The sequence below is a fragment of the Apteryx rowi genome, unplaced genomic scaffold (assembly GCF_003343035.1).
Source record: "Apteryx rowi isolate R43461 unplaced genomic scaffold, aptRow1 scaffold_433, whole genome shotgun sequence".
Lineage (NCBI taxonomy): Eukaryota > Metazoa > Chordata > Aves > Apterygiformes > Apterygidae > Apteryx > Apteryx rowi.
Window position 1 is genome coordinate 127,672 of NW_020450687.1, and position 15,127 is coordinate 142,798.

The 15,127-nt window shown below is 50.4% G+C and overlaps 2 protein-coding genes across 2 annotated transcripts in view; one reads left to right on the forward strand and one right to left on the reverse strand.

The window, feature by feature from the left end:
- Window positions 1–1,839: 1,839 nt before the first annotated feature.
- Window positions 1,840–7,044, forward strand: PEAK3 (PEAK family member 3). The gene is made up of 4 exons (XM_026076516.1): window positions 1,840–2,212; window positions 3,237–3,382; window positions 3,685–4,364; window positions 5,198–7,044. The coding sequence occupies exons 1-4, from the start codon at window positions 2,172–2,174 to the stop codon at window positions 6,200–6,202; spliced, it is 1,872 nt and encodes a 623-aa protein (XP_025932301.1). The 5' UTR covers window positions 1,840–2,171; the 3' UTR covers window positions 6,203–7,044.
- A 4,351-nt stretch (window positions 7,045–11,395) lies between these two features.
- OAZ1 (ornithine decarboxylase antizyme 1) overlaps window positions 11,396–15,127 on the reverse strand; it is a 4,335-nt gene continuing 603 nt past the window's right edge. The window contains 5 exon segments of the mRNA XM_026076490.1: window positions 11,396–11,827; window positions 11,962–12,047; window positions 12,632–12,804; window positions 12,928–13,014; window positions 13,016–13,073. Of these exon segments, the coding sequence (XP_025932275.1) occupies window positions 11,697–11,827; window positions 11,962–12,047; window positions 12,632–12,804; window positions 12,928–13,014; window positions 13,016–13,073 (535 nt within the window). The 3' untranslated portion in view covers window positions 11,396–11,696.

Genomic DNA, 15,127 nt, shown 5'->3' on the forward strand with positions numbered 1-15,127 from the left:
ACTTTTAAAATCTCAACTCTAACCATTACGCCAGGGCCATTTTTGCTCAGAAACCTTCCAGCGCGGCGGGCACGGGGTGAACACCCTGGCTCAAATTAGCATTTGCTTAATACTTCCGAAGTGCTTAGCAATATAGAAATCACACTGCTGTTTAAAGGTTTGGATTGCTTTTAACCTTGGCGTTATCGCCTTCATTATAATAAGCGGCATCAGAATATTTGCAGCAAATCCGTCTCCAAAAGGGGCTTCCTTCTCGCCTGGCTGTGGGTCTCCGCTGGGCTCGTTCCATGTCGGTGGCACCACATTCATTTCATTGATTTTGTACTTTTTTTTGCTCCTAATGGACTCTGGTTTATCTTGAAGGTAAGATTACTTATTAGGGAGAAATATTGATGCTTCTAATAGCTTTGCTGTTGTTTAAAACAGGTTGTTGCACACTCATTAACATAAATGACTGATTAGAGTGAGGGAAATATACTGACCCCGTTGCCGAATGCTATCAATAAGCCTAGGATCCTGCTGCATCTTAAATGCTTTCCATTTATATTCTTTATTTTTACACCATTATAGTCCGAGTTGACGAGTTCAGGGAGAAATATAAAGCCAAGCTTCAGTGCTCTGCAGTGATTAGTTGCAATTCCTTTGGGAGCTAAGCAAGTATTTGAGCCCCGCTGCCTCTGGGATGCGCCGTCAGGGCGGATATGCCGGAAAAGCAAACCAGCAGCCTGCGTGGGAAGGAGCTGAAACGTTCCCCAGCAATGGGGATTGCCAGCTTGCCCTCGCGGGCGGCAGAACCAGCCCTCGCAGCACCCCGGGAAAATCCCACCCCTCCTCTTGATTCACTGCCGAAGTGCGGTTCACCTTCTCCCAAATTATTGCCCAGCCTTTCCAAGTAGTCTAGGTGTTAAAACACGCCACGGTCCCAATAAATCAGCTCTAGCATATGGCCGAGGCGCCTCCGAAACGGGCCCTTGACAAGCACCATGGGCAAACAGATGCAAACCTGCCAGATTTCTGGGTGATGTTGATGCAAAAAAAWATATATATATATATTTATATATCCTGCAAGGAAAACACAGATGCGGGCTGCCTCCTTGCTGGTGTTCAGCACCGCGCTTGGAAGCAGGCACCAGCCGAGCCCCAAAGCGGCCCCCGAGCCCCTGGCGAGGCGCCCGCTCCCGCGGGAGCCGCAAAAAAACCCTCAGAGCCCCAGCGAGCTCGGCACACAAACTTTAAAAAGGCAACAGGAGTGGGACCAGACGTTTCCATTCTCCGCAGGGAAATCCTCGTCTTCTGCACCCCGGCCTCTGTGCTGGCCGGCGACCGTCGTGCAGCTCTCGGCAAAGCGGATCCCGCGCCGAACCAGCCAGCATCGGCTCACAGGCTAATTGCTATTTAGTGCCATTAGTTACTTGCTAATTAGTTCAAAGACTAAACACAAGGGGGCAGACATTCAAATGTGTCATTTTTTTCAAATGTTAAAAGCGCAGCTTTATCCTAGAGGGGACAGATGCTACCGGGGGCGATTTCTGGTCGCTGGGTTTTTGGTGATTCAAGTCCTCGCAGCACATGTAAAACACAGGGAGAAAAACATGTTTGCTAAAGGTTTGGCTGCCGAAGAGTAAACGCCTGGGGAAATCCCGGCACAAACTGACAAAAACGAAAATTGCACCTCGCCAGTATAAGCAGTATAACACAGCTCGCAGAACAGGGAACTAAAGAAGGTTTGGGGGGCGGTTGACGGTGGAAATCCCTCCCTGCAACGCGTCTAAGGCCCAGAAAGCACCGCGGGAAAAGGCGCCCGAAGCCTCCCAGGAACTGCCGGGGTGAAGCAAACAGATTGCACCAAACCGCAGCAGGTTGTAATGCCAGCGGTGTTCACAACCGAAGGTGGTGCAATTTAGTGCGGCTGTAACACAACCCTCGGCGGGCAGCGCTTCCTCACCGGGGTAGCGCCAGCGTCGGGGCGAGAGCGACGCCGAGCCCTCGGCCACCCTTAAGCTCGCGCGCGGCCGGGAGCGGCGGGTTGGAAGCGCAGCCGGGTTGCACCGGCTTGTGCAAGGCGGATCCCGGCAGCGCCGAGGGGCCGCGTCCCGCACCCGGCTCAGCCTCCACCACCGGCCAGGCCCCTCTCTCCGTCCAGCCCAACGAGGCCTCCGAAGCACTGGGAGATGGAGTTTGAGCCCCCACCGCTGCCGGGGAAAACTCGGAGGTAACAAGTTTCCCTGCTTTGCAAACATGGCCCGGGAAGGCGCTTCCCAAGCAAAGGCCTCGAAGCAAATTTGAGTTACGGGGCTAAATGCTGCAGGGGCGCAGAGCGGCCCCGGGGACCACGGCCTGGTGCATGGTTAAGGCAGGAGCAGGAACAGGAGAGGGAAGCAGGGCTGCGGAGAACGGGGCCRGCACGAGTCCCCGGCACTGCCAGCCAGGGTGCTTCGGGCATCCCCAGCACGCCGCGTTTCGGGAGAGGCAGCCCGATAAACCCCCGTAGCCCCGGGGGGACAATGTGGGCCACAGAGGGGTTATGTATGGAGACCATACATCAAGTTATGGCCGCAGCAGAAAACGGTGTTTTGCTTAGAGAAAGCCACCGTGGTTTCACTACTGCTTGCGAAGGCACCGGCCCGGCTGCAGGTCTGCGCTGAGCTCGGCCGGGGCAGGGGGAAGCGAAACCCCCCCCGCAGCGCTGAGCCCCAGCAGGGCCACGGACGGCTCCTTTCCAGCCTCTCCGGGCGCCTTTGGGTCCCTCCCCCCCCCCCACCCCTTTCCGTCCCCGTGCACAGGCATCCTGTCCCCCCGGCCCCGCATCGCCGGTGGGATTTTCCTCCACGCTTTTTCCTGCCACGCTTCTCCTGCTCCAGCACCACCTTCTCCTTGCAGCCACCGAGCAGGGGGGGATGCGAACGCCTACGTGCACACACACACGTGCACGCGTGCGCAAGCCCACGCCATTGAAGGGCACCCCCGTCGCGCGGGAGCACCCCCGGAGCCCCCAGGCGCAGGGGCACCACCGTGGCTGGAGACCCCTGCGAGACCCCTGCGAGAAAGAAGTGTCACCAGCTGTGGCCAACCCCCCTTCCGAGGCCACCAACCCCCCCCCTCCTTCCTCCAAACCGTGGCAGCTGGGGCCACCCCGGCCAGCACTTCCCCTTTCTCTTCCCTCTTGCCCTGCGCCGGCACGGAGAGGAGCCGGAAAGCCTGGCGGGGCCTAAGCGCAGACTCTCGCCTCCGTGCAGGGACGTCCCGCAAGGCCGGGGAAGAGCGTGCTCCCGTGCTGGCAGTCTGGACCAGGGCACCCCCGGACCGTCCACCCCCATGCTGGACCCCGAGGGGGGCCGTTCGCCCGGGTCGCCCAGCTCAGCCCTCATCTACAGCAACGTGGGTGAGTGCCGCCCCAGAAGTCCTGCCCTCCTCGCTCGGGCAGGCGAGGGGCCAGCTCGGCCAGGGAGGGGGGGGGATGAACCCTGGTCGTGTCCCCGACACCCTCCCACGGTACCCGGCCAGCATCCCTTTGGGCTGGCTGAGAGCAGGGCTGGGGCTGGGCTTTGAACATCACTTGGGGGCTGGAAATACACAGAGCGGGGGGCAAATAACTACATGCCGGCCCCCCCCGTGCCCCTCCATCTCCCACCTCTTTCCCCCCGGGGAAGGCTGAGCCCTGCTGTGTCTGCTCCTCTTCCCCAGGAGAGGTGCGGGCCCACCTCGTCCCCACCAAGGCCAGTCGAAGGGAAGGAGCCGGGAGACCCCCCTCTCAGACCAGCAAGGACCCCCTGCCTCCCCCGTTGCCGAAAAAGCAGCTTCAACGAGCGGAGTCCCTCCCGGAGCAGGGCCTGGCCCGTCGCTGTTGGGATGATACCCCGCCATGCGCCGGCAGCGTCCTCTACAGCATCCTGCCACCCCATCCGAGGCGCGAGGAGGGGGCTGCCATCTCCAGCCCACCACGGGATAGACCCTGCTGGGGACCCAAGAGGCCCCTGACCAAGTCCCAAAGCCTGGGGGCACCCGTGGCCTGGAGCAGCCTGCAGAAAGGCAGCCTGGCCCCATCTCCCAGCCCGGCAGAGCTGACGTTCACAACCCCCGACGGGGAGCTCGGACGCCTCTTCCAGGCCCTGGAGAGCAGAGCCGAGGTGTGCGAGGTGGTGGTGGGGTGCCAGTGGGCATCTCTGGCCCGGCTCTCGGCCCACATCCAGGAGGGTCTCCTGGGGAAGGAGGACTGGCAGCAGCTGCTGGGAGCAGAGCTGGCGGGGAAGAAATGGGCAGATCTCAAGATCCTGGAGAAGGACCCGTGTTGTGAATCAGGGGATGCCTGGTACTTTCGAGTCAGCTTTGCCTTTGAGCAAGCCCAGCTGGTATTTGCAGCCAAGGTAAGCACGAAAATCAGGAAAAAGAGCCTGAAACGGTTCAGCTCGGTCCTGCCTCTGCCCTGTTCAGGGTTACTCACCATCAGGAGGGAGCCCACTCCCACAGCACACGGTGGGGGGGTTGTGGTGCTTCAGAAGAGTGTGAAATGAGAGTCAGCAGTGCTGGCTTTTCCACTGACTCACTGTTACAGCAGGCACTTCCCCTTCTAGCACCTATTTCTTCATTTCCTAACAAAGACCCTGCTAACACGTCCCAGAGGGGTGGGGGAGACAGCTCCCTGCGTCGTTTTGTAGCTAGCAACCTGTCCAGGGATGCTTCTACATGGAAATGGCCCAGAAGACACATTGAGAAGAGCATCACTGGGGAAAATGCCCTGGCGAGAGGCCTCGGTGGGTCAGTGGACATAAAGCAGAGGCTGGAGTGGAGCTGGCTCCCCTGGCAGTGCAGAATCAGACCTCACACAGCAGTTTTCCAGCCCTGTTGAGCTGGGTTGGGGTGGCCAACCTCCGTCTTCCCATCCCATTCCTTGCTCAAAACCATTCTGGGGCAGGGATGTGCTTCAGCAGGCATCAGTGGGCTGAAAGGGCGCAGGGAGAGAATTCAGTGCTGCTTCTCCATTCCTCATCACTTCCCCTCCCAGTAGGTGCCAAAGGATGCAATGGTACTGCTGTCTCCCAGCAGCCTGTCCCGGTCTCCCATAACCTATGCAGACCCTGTCCCAGCCAGTCCTGGTGGCTCTGAGCTGAGATGGTGGCCTGAACTAGGACAAGGCTTTGGCTGACCCCTTGGTTTTGTCCTCATGCAGCTGGCCATACCCTGTCTCTTCACCTAACAGGTCCTCAAGTCCCGCTCCTGCAGCCTGTCCGTGCAAACCTCCATCGGGGTGCACTGCAGCATCCAGCGAGTGATCGGCCACTTCACTGACTCCCTCCCTCAGGAGCTTGCACTCCCAAGAAACCCCAGGAAGCATAATCAGTCCCAATCCAGAGAAGAGGACACAGCCCTCCTTGGTTCCCCTCCTGTCCTGCAGGTTCTCATTTCTCCTGAGGTTCCCTACCAGACCTTGGCAGACTTTGTGAAGGAATCTCACGATGTGCACAGGACCAGCCCTGGTCACTACGAACGCCTGGCTTGCCTCCTCCTTCTGCAGGTGTGCACAGGGCTGGAGCACCTCAAGAGGCAGAACGTTGGTCAGGGAGACATCTGCCCAGAGAACTTGCTGTTAGTGCAGTGCCCATGTCCTCCCCTGAGGAAGCAAGACAAAGAGACACCCCTGGGGCTCTCCCTTCCAAGGCTACTCATCAGCAACTTCTTTAAGGCTAAAGAAAAGAGAAGACCTTGTTCTACAACCCAAGAGCAAGACTGGACCAAAGGGTTTTCTGCACCTCTCTCTCCAGTGGCAGATGAGCTGAATATAGGCATGCTGATCTATACGCTCTTGCATGTGGACATCTCCTTGGAAAATGCCTTGGGCCTCAGAAGTAATAGGCTTCCTGAAATCCCATCCCTGTCTATCTATTCCACAGGACTTAAGCGTTTGGCAACGTTGCTTCTTCACAGAGATCCCTGCAAGAGGGTCTCTGTCGAACAGGCAAAGAGCATCCTGCAGGTCCTGCTCTGGGGGCCTCGCCAGGAGCTCTTTGCCAGGAGCAAGAAGACACTTGTCTTGCTCCGGAGCTGGATGGATGTCAAGAGGGCCCTGCTACTGCTAAAGTTTGCAGAGAAGATGGCTGGGGCTGGAGGGAACCCTAGCCTCGAGGAGTGGCTGTGCTGCCAGTACTTTAAAGAGGTCACTGAACACACAATCTACCAAGTGACCCAGGCTCTCTACACTCCCTGAAGCCTGGAGGGTTTATGCATTGAACTCTTGGAGTCTTTCATCCCCTTCATCCTCTTGTTCTTCTGAAGAAGAGATGGAGTCATTGGAGTCAGAAGGCCAGGCAGTCCCCTGAACACTGAGGATGAAGATGTGTGCTTGGGAGATCCCGCTGGGGGTTACCTAAAGACAAGCTAAAGCTCAGCCTGCCCAAGAGACCTCCTGAAAGCCAAGAGCCCATGGAAAATGGGTGACCTGGCCAAATCCACCAGCCTCCTTCTCCCGCAAGGAACCAAAGCTAGTCCTGGTGGCTTGGCTGGGAAAACTCTGTTCTTAAAGCTCTGCACTGAGATGCTGCTTCTTCTGTAGCTCATTAATGACAATCCTAAGTAAGCTGGGACCAGTCTCCTACCCTGTGTTACCTTGGCAAGGAGCTCCCACAATGCAGGACATATTTTTGCACCTTCAGATAATTTTCATTTGATGCTATGAATCCAGTTCATCGGAGCATCTCAAGAGAGATGCCTTGATGGAAGCCACAGGGTCAAGTGCCAATTAAGGGGCTGATTATCCTAAGCAGAGTTTACAGGGCTTCGTCTCTAGACAAAAAAAAATCCTAGTCCTTCAGATCCCTCCTCCTGCTCCACTTGCGATGATGCTTTGTTTTAAACAACACAACGGCAAACATTACAGTTCACCTTAAGGCACCTCTATCGAAGGAGAAATACAACACATTGTATATCCTCGCTCTTTAGAAAGAGTTTGTGGCACAGTCACAAATATAAATGACATTTCCAAGAGGGAAATACAGCAGTCACAAAGCTTCAATAAAACTCACATCTGAGACTCTTAAATACTGGTCCTTTATGTGCTTCTTTTACAGCATTACACACCCTCGTAATGTACCCAGGGAGAAATACAAAGCCGAGCTTCACTGCTCTGCGGTGATTAGTTAGAGTAGTGTTGATCACATATAGTAAACAGTCCAGGTCAGTTTACGGCTGCTGCACACAGAGGAATCGGCCTGRAGCATTGGTCTCTGGATGGGCCCAAGGCAGGTCCATTGCATTTACTGTTATATATATATAAGATACACTCACAGGTAAGTCTCCTAATCTCTTTTGGGGGTATGTCAGGAATGAGACACTGCAAATCCAGCAGTTGGGTGTCCTGTGTCTCTCTGTCTGCACAGCAATCTCCATGGTGCAATCCATGCTATAAAATTTTAGAGAGTCCTCAAGCTACCCAGGCAGTAGGACAACCTAATGCTGGAAGGCATAAAGCCCAGGATCTTGCACAATCTCTCCAAAGGTCTGGCTATAACACCCAGGGCTGGAAGAGCAGGGTTAGCATGTCAGGGACCCTGAGGCTTGTTTTGGAACCGGCACATCACTCCCCACAGCCCCGGCCTTTGCAGCACGTATTTCCCTTGGTATAGAGACCTTCAGCCAGCTTTGCAGCCTGTGACGCAACACTTTGAACCAAGCTCACTGGAGTTTTTCTGGGAAGTTCTTTTTGCCTGCAGGCAAGATGCTTCCACACTGACTCACTCAGTGACTCAGCTGAGTGCAGCTTGCAGTAAATTCATTTTCTGTATAAAAAGACCTCTAATGCGATCCACACACCTGTCTCAGGGCCCTCAAGGGGGCATATCTCCAGGAAAGGTCACATGAGTTGCAGTTGCTCAGCACCATGCAGAATCTACACCTTCATCGCCGCTTGGATGCTGGCTGATTAGCCCAATTTCCGCAGTTGCCTTTGCAGAGGGAGGAGCGCTGTGCAAGGCCCTGCTCGGGCAATTTATACGCAGCGATTATTAATCCACTCTGAGCTACCACCTGAGAGCAGCAAGCAGTTGTGGGCTATGCATGCAGTGAAATGGACCCTCCGGGTGTCCCCTGCCACTACCGCTGGGTCAGTCCCTCCATCCCTATGGATGTAGGCAATGACAGGCCAGGCAGTCATTAGAGCCAAGGGCATGGCTGGATCTGGGAGGATTCCTCTTAGAAGTCCTTGAACTTTAAATGCTGGCAAACTGGGATGTGACCCCAAAAGATGAAACCACAGAGATGAGCTCTCCCAGCTGCCCCAACCAGTGGGCTTCTGCCTCCTGCCCTCTCTGTTAAGTGCGCTGCTCTTCCCAGGGGAAGCACTGCTTTCTGCTAGCCTGGCACGGCAGAAATATGCTCCTAGATCCATCAGCTCCTTGTGACCATTGCCTCATAGGCCTTAAGGCAGGCTCTGTCTCTCTGCCTTCAGCACGGGAAGACAGCAGCCTCATTATTTGGGTTACAGCAGGGCCAAAGACCCAGCTGAGATCACAGCCCCTTTGTACRAGGCTCTGCAGGCGCACAGCAGGGGACTGTTCCTGCCCTGAGCAGCTTCCAAACTAAAGCTAAAACGGCCATCGAAGGGAGGTGAGATGGGGCTTGCCCAGGTCACCTTCTGGAGCAGAGATGGAAATGGACTGGACGACTCACAGCTGCAGTGTCTCTGGAGATCAGGGCTCTCAGCAGAGCCCACCTTGGTGAGCACCATGCTCAGTACTGCCTGCCATGCCGCTAAGCTTATGCAACACCGCAGTTTTACAGGAACAGACCCCCTTGGAAAAACAAACCAACTCCGAACCCCAGGTAACGAAAGGCTGGCCCTGAGGGCAGAGGCTCAGACCAGTCACGTTTGCAGCACTGGAGAAAGTCGATTTGTTTCTGATCTATCAGCATGAATTCCCTGGCTGAGTTTCAAAGAAGAAGAGGGACAAATAAGCACAGGGAGTATGTGCGTGCAGGCACAGTCCCCAACCACAGAAATCCTGACATCCTGACCCCTAAGCAGGTGCCCCAAAACAGTGTTCAGAGGTTAGGCCCTGTACGGGCTTTTGGATCTAAAAGGTTCAGAAAAGACTGTCTGGGTTTGAAGTGTGCAGCACAGATTTTTGCAGCCTTGCCCACACCACTTCTCTTGTAGTATCTTGCATGGCTACAAGATGGCAGTAAAACACCTGGCACTGGCAGCAGCTCCACCAACACAGCTTGTTGGAGCATCTGATCCTGGAGAAGCAAGGAAAAAACCTGCTTCTGCTGGGGCCAAGATGCAGGCTGGCACCCGCAGGCCTCTTCCAGCCCCAGCATGTCCTGGAGCCAGGCCAGCCAGACCCTGTGCCACCTCTGAGAACCGCCACCTGCATCTCTATTTCTGGTTTTCATCTGACCATCACTGTTAGGCGATCACCTCACACTCAACTATGTTTACTTCACCTCTCCTGCAAGACGGGTCCTATAATCTCCACCTGCCAGATAGGATACAGAGCACCCAAAGAGACAGAGAAATTTTATAGGGGACTGTGGCCTCCAAGGCAGGATAACTTGTGTTTCCATACTCACCCCTGCAGAAAGCAACCACCACAGATGCAGTGTTGCTGCAACAGCAGAATCGGAGAAAAATACCATTTCTCTAGAGAAACAGTTTATGAACTTCAGGCCTGCTGTAGCAGGTTTAGCAAAAGCAAGAACACCCATTCCACACTCACGCCCACCTCCTCTTTGCTGGCCTTTTGTACACCAAGAACTGCAAGTTCACTGCTTAAAAAAAAAAGGGGGGGGGCACAGGAAGAGCATGATTATAAAGCCACAACATTTTGGCAAAAGGCCTGCTTTTATTAACTGAATCACACCATAGCCAAGGGCCTTAGTCCTAGCTCAGGCTACTGTTGTGCTGTACACAGGGACCCAAGGAACAGAGCACTGCCCTAGCTGGGGAGGGGAGATTGGCAAGGCTTGACTTGTTAGCAAAAGGCTCAGATAAATATCTGAAGCCCTTTAAAAAGATCAAGAACATACACCTTTTGCTGTGTTGCTAATTTAACATGTCCCCTGGGAGGTAGCACCCTCTGCTAGTGTAGCAGTAAGGGCAGTTACCATTAATGGAGGTTTGCTGCTTCTTTAGGAATGGATTTTAAGGGATTAGGGTTTAAGCATATTCTATGCCATTCCAGCATTGTTCAATCAAGAACAGCTGCCTTAGCAGCCTAAGGATCACCCCAAAAAGCATTCCCAAGGGACTCATTTATATGGAGTTGCAAGCCGGACATGGGTTCCCAAAGCCAAGCTCTGGGTGGATGTCAAGCCACTGAAAGTAGTACAAACTTTGAGGATCATGTGCTCATATTTATGCTCTCAGTCTGACGGTGGGTTTCAAACCTGATGAAATAGCCTTAGACCCAGCACAAATTCAGCTGCAGAACTCACTGCTACAAGCTTTTATAGAGGCAAACTTAAGAGGCTCAAAAGGTGCTAGACAGGCCTTCAAAGCTGCAAGAGTATGAAGAAAAGCTTTCAAATATGCTGCTTTGAGCATGGGTCTTCAACAAACCAGGAAGAATCTGAGACCTACCTGTTGAACCAGCATTGCAAGGCCCTTCCCCTGAAAGCAAGCTGACAGCCAACATAGAAAACAGCACTGGACTAAACAGATCTCAGGTCTGGACCAACACACTAGCACTCCCACRCAAATTTCAGTAACATCAGCAACTTGCAAGTACCATCTTCCCATTTGTATCGGTATTGCAAATATTAACTCAGGGGCCTGTGCAACCCAATCATTGGATGTTCCTGCCCCTTCCAGCTCAAAGCAGTTCTCCCCACRACATACCTTCAGTTCCAGAGGCTGCCTAGCCTAGCCAATACTGCTTAGCTAACACAAGTGTCAGAGGTCTTCATCAATACAGAGCCCATGAGCTTGTCATTGAGTCTTGTCACAAAATTCAGCACACTAACATAGTACTTCACTGCTACAAGTGACTTCAGATACCAGAACTGCTTATTTGATCCTTAGGTACCACAACCTCAAGACACACATATCAGCTGTACTTCTGAGCATCTCATTTGTGATTCCTTTTACCTGACACATGCCCTGAAGTATTCTATAAAACATTCATGACAGGGGAGGTTCATTCATACACCAGGGATCCAGCTTCAACTCCATCTGTCCCTTATTAGCAGTGGAAATGGATAACATGCTAATTATTTCATTAAGAGTAGGTTTTTAGCAGGAGTACTAGATTACTTCAGTCTTGACAGATCACCACCACAAGTTCTAGTCAAGCAATGAGTGACCCAAGCAAGCCTTTCCATACCTAGAATTTTAATTTACATGGTTGGGGCAATTTCATAGCCAAATCTCTTTAGAATGCAAGTCTTAAACATCTTAAACCAGCAATAAAAAGTAAAATATAAATTTTTATTTAGAATTAAAGCAAATACTTCAGTATCACAAACACAATATTAAACTTCAAGAAATATACTGCTAATTTGGAGGGAGCATTTATTTGCACAACCACAACATGCGCACAAATCCAGAAAAAGATGTGGAGTCTGAAATTTTCAACATCTCACCACCAGAGCAGTCGGTCACAACATTTCATACAAACAGTTATATATACTGTAATAGATGTTGACAAAATTTCTACAGAATCATCTTTATAGACAACAAGAAAGCTCTAAGAGGCAAACATTGCAATCTATTCTTCTTCTGATGAGTCTCTCTCAAACGTGTAGGCCATGAAGCAAGCATCTGGTCTCTTGGGGACAAGGGGATGCCCTGGTCTCACAATCTCAAAGCCCAAAAAGCTGAAAGTACGGAGCAATGCAGCTAGAAGAAAACAGAAAATACACATTTCAACCACTTGATACCATGCAACAGTTTAATAGAGCATCCAGCAAAACCAGCTTCAAATGTTGCATCAATAAGCCTAGAGCCAATGGTGCTAAGGAGGTAACACCTACCTCTATCATCTCTGTTTTTGTGGAAACAAATGAAGACATGATCAACTCGAAGCTGTTCCTCAGCAAACTCGAGAAGAACTGCAAAACTAGAAGACAAGTGAAAGACATACTCAGTGAACATGAACAAGTATTTGTCCTCCAGACATACCTAGCAAAGCCTCATAAGCATATCTGCAAATGCGTTCATAGAAGTAACAGGTTGAGGTTGCAGATTCACACCAACGAGAAACATCCCTGAGCCCTAGGTATAACTTGGTGGGAAGAAATCCAAGTCTTCATCACAAAGCAAGCTTGCTGCAACTGAACAGAGTATTTCAGTGACATCAGCTCCAATCAAGCTGCTATTCTAAATAAAAGCTCAAAAGACAGACTGGTATTCTCACTAAATAAAAAGTAGCCATTCTTAATACCTGGGAACACAGCTTGAAGCAGACTTTTTGTTGGTCCTAACTGGCAAAATAGGTAGATGAAGCCCTCAAAATAGGATCACTTAGTGACAGCTTCTTACAAGTCAGCTTCAAGCACTATATTTAGACTTAAACTTTCAGAACAAAGGAAAGACTTATCAGTTGTATCTTGTGGCAGTCAACACCACAGCATTATTCCTCTGCACTGAGGAACCTTCAAGAGGGAGGCAAATAAAACTGCAGTTGCATTTTGTTCTACCTACCTGTCTTTGCTCCCTTCAGGCAGAGCACCACTGGGAATTTCTATATAGAGGTTGTTGTTGTTCAGCACTGCTCTCCAACTAATGTGTTTGGCATCTGTAAGCCTTGACTGGACATTCAGAATTCTTGTCCTGTTATTAGATGTTAGTTCTTCTGTTACATTCAGCCGATTATCCTGTAGTAGTAAGATGTGCAAAGTTACTTCCGATTCATTATAAGAAAAGATAACTCCCATTAATAGGATCGAGACAAGAAAAGTATTCAAGTTCACCATAGCGAACTACTTAACATTACTCACCGAATAAAATAAATTAGCTGAAAGATTGTGATCCCTCTGACTATTCCCTCGCCCACCTGGGATCTTCAGGGGTGGGTGAGGGACATCAGGAGCACCACCGAGGCCCCGGACCCAGGTTACTACAGCAATTGAAGGGAACCCTGGAACTAGAAAAGAATTGCAGTTACAGAAGTGAACAAGTAGTTGTGTTAAGCCCTGTGAATTTTGTATTTAAAGCAGTGATTAGGAAGGCAAGTTTTTAAAAAAAATAACCCTCAGGCCAATGGAACTCCTCCCACTTCAACCTAGACAAGTTGACAAGACAAAGGAATTTCCAGGCCAAGCACAGGAACACCATCTAAAGCCCAGACCCACAAGCCTCAGAAAACACTACTATTGATAGTATTTTGAGTGAATTTGGACATGAGAATATTTTCAATTTGAAGTTTACTTCTAGATCGAGGCAGCAGTCTACTTGATCCGATCAAGAGATCAACTGGTTTGCTATCATACATGCAACATACCATTTTCTTCTCCTCCCCCACTTTGACCTTGTAATAATTACAAAGAATATACCTGCCCAGCAAGCTAGGTATCATTCCTCCTCCTGATATACAGCCATAATTACAGTAGATCTTTGCATCAGCACTCTTGGCTTGAGGTCAGAAAATTACATGAAAGTCAGAGATGTCAATCTACCTCAAATGCTTTCACTATGCAAAGCTCAGACAAGCAAGCTTGCCAATTTTAAGTCATTTTAGACTACATCGGAATATTTGAAAACCTACTTGAATCTTCCTACCGAGTTACCTCCAGAGCAATTTCACACTGCTCTGCCAAGTTCAGTACTTAACCTTAAGAATGCTATTCTTGTAAGATATGAAACATTCCTTGTGCACATGCTAAGTTTCATCCCATCTGTAAGCCTGCTTAACCGAATAAGCCTTCTACTGTACTAAGAGCAAACGCTACACTGACTGGCCCCTCCCTCTGCACCATCTTTCACCCTGCAGGCTTACTCTTTAGTTGCGTCATCTCAGCAGATGCAGCAATCGAGGCCCTTAGGGAAATTTTCACAATCGTCCTGTCTGTGAGCGCCAGCAGCCATTTGCAAATCAGAATAAACATGTACAAAATAATCCACCATTTTGCACGGTTCATGTGAGTTTAATTTTTTTTAGTTAGTCATAAATCTGATGAACAACCCATATTAAAAAGCACCTGAATGGCCCCACAGACCATCTACCCTATGCTGAAAAGAATCAGTAAGGGCAGTAATTGCAAAGTTGTATTGATCCAAACAGAAAATTAGAATTTGCTTTATTTCTGTTAAGTGAACCTTCGATCCATTATTTTTAGGCTCTTTGCAAGAGAGCCAGTTTCCTTTAATACTAGCATTAAAAACTTATTTTATCCATGATTGGCTGTAAATCAATGTATTCCTGACTGCTCTTATAAATAAATCTGCATTTAAGCACCCTGCTCAGAACTCTTCAATAGCAATTGTTATAAGGGAGTGTAGTAACCCTTTATATTCTATGATTTCACCTTTCACCCAGTGAAAGCAGGTATGATTAATATTGTCTAGGCTCTGAGATGGGGAATATATTTCAAGTTTGTGTGCTCTCACTCCTCTTAGGAAAAAAAGGAGAATCTTTTTTCAAAGAGTAATCAAGTATGAAAATAGGTTTCCAAAGCATTCAAGGAGAACTAGTTTTATAATTCACATACCAGGTCTGATCATCACTTTCTTTTCTTTATACAGAGCAGATTGGTGTCCTAAGCTTCACTCTACACGGCTCACCCTGATATTCAGATATTTTTTTCCCAGCATCTGTTGGGATTGCTTAATTCTGGTTGAATTTTAAACTAACAGCTCTCTTAACACTCTCACATTCTACTTTAGACTCCGTATCCTCGATTAGATTTCAAGAATATCTATTATTACATAAGGTGATCACGGCTTTCAACCCTTCGCCAGCCTTGTTTAATTGTGTGTTTTCTCCCACAGTAGGCACAAGGCAACTCAGGCCCTGGCTTTTGTCTCGAGTCACCTTTGAGCCCATTAGCTTCTCAGGGAGAGGTACTTCTGAGGAGCCGCTTCACGTTAGGGGCTGGGCGTGTGTTTTTCAAGGCTTCCTGCCGTGGTTTATGATACCTCGAGGTTACAGGGACAAGTCCCCCTTCGGGCACACGGCAGCTAACGTGGCACACGGCACGA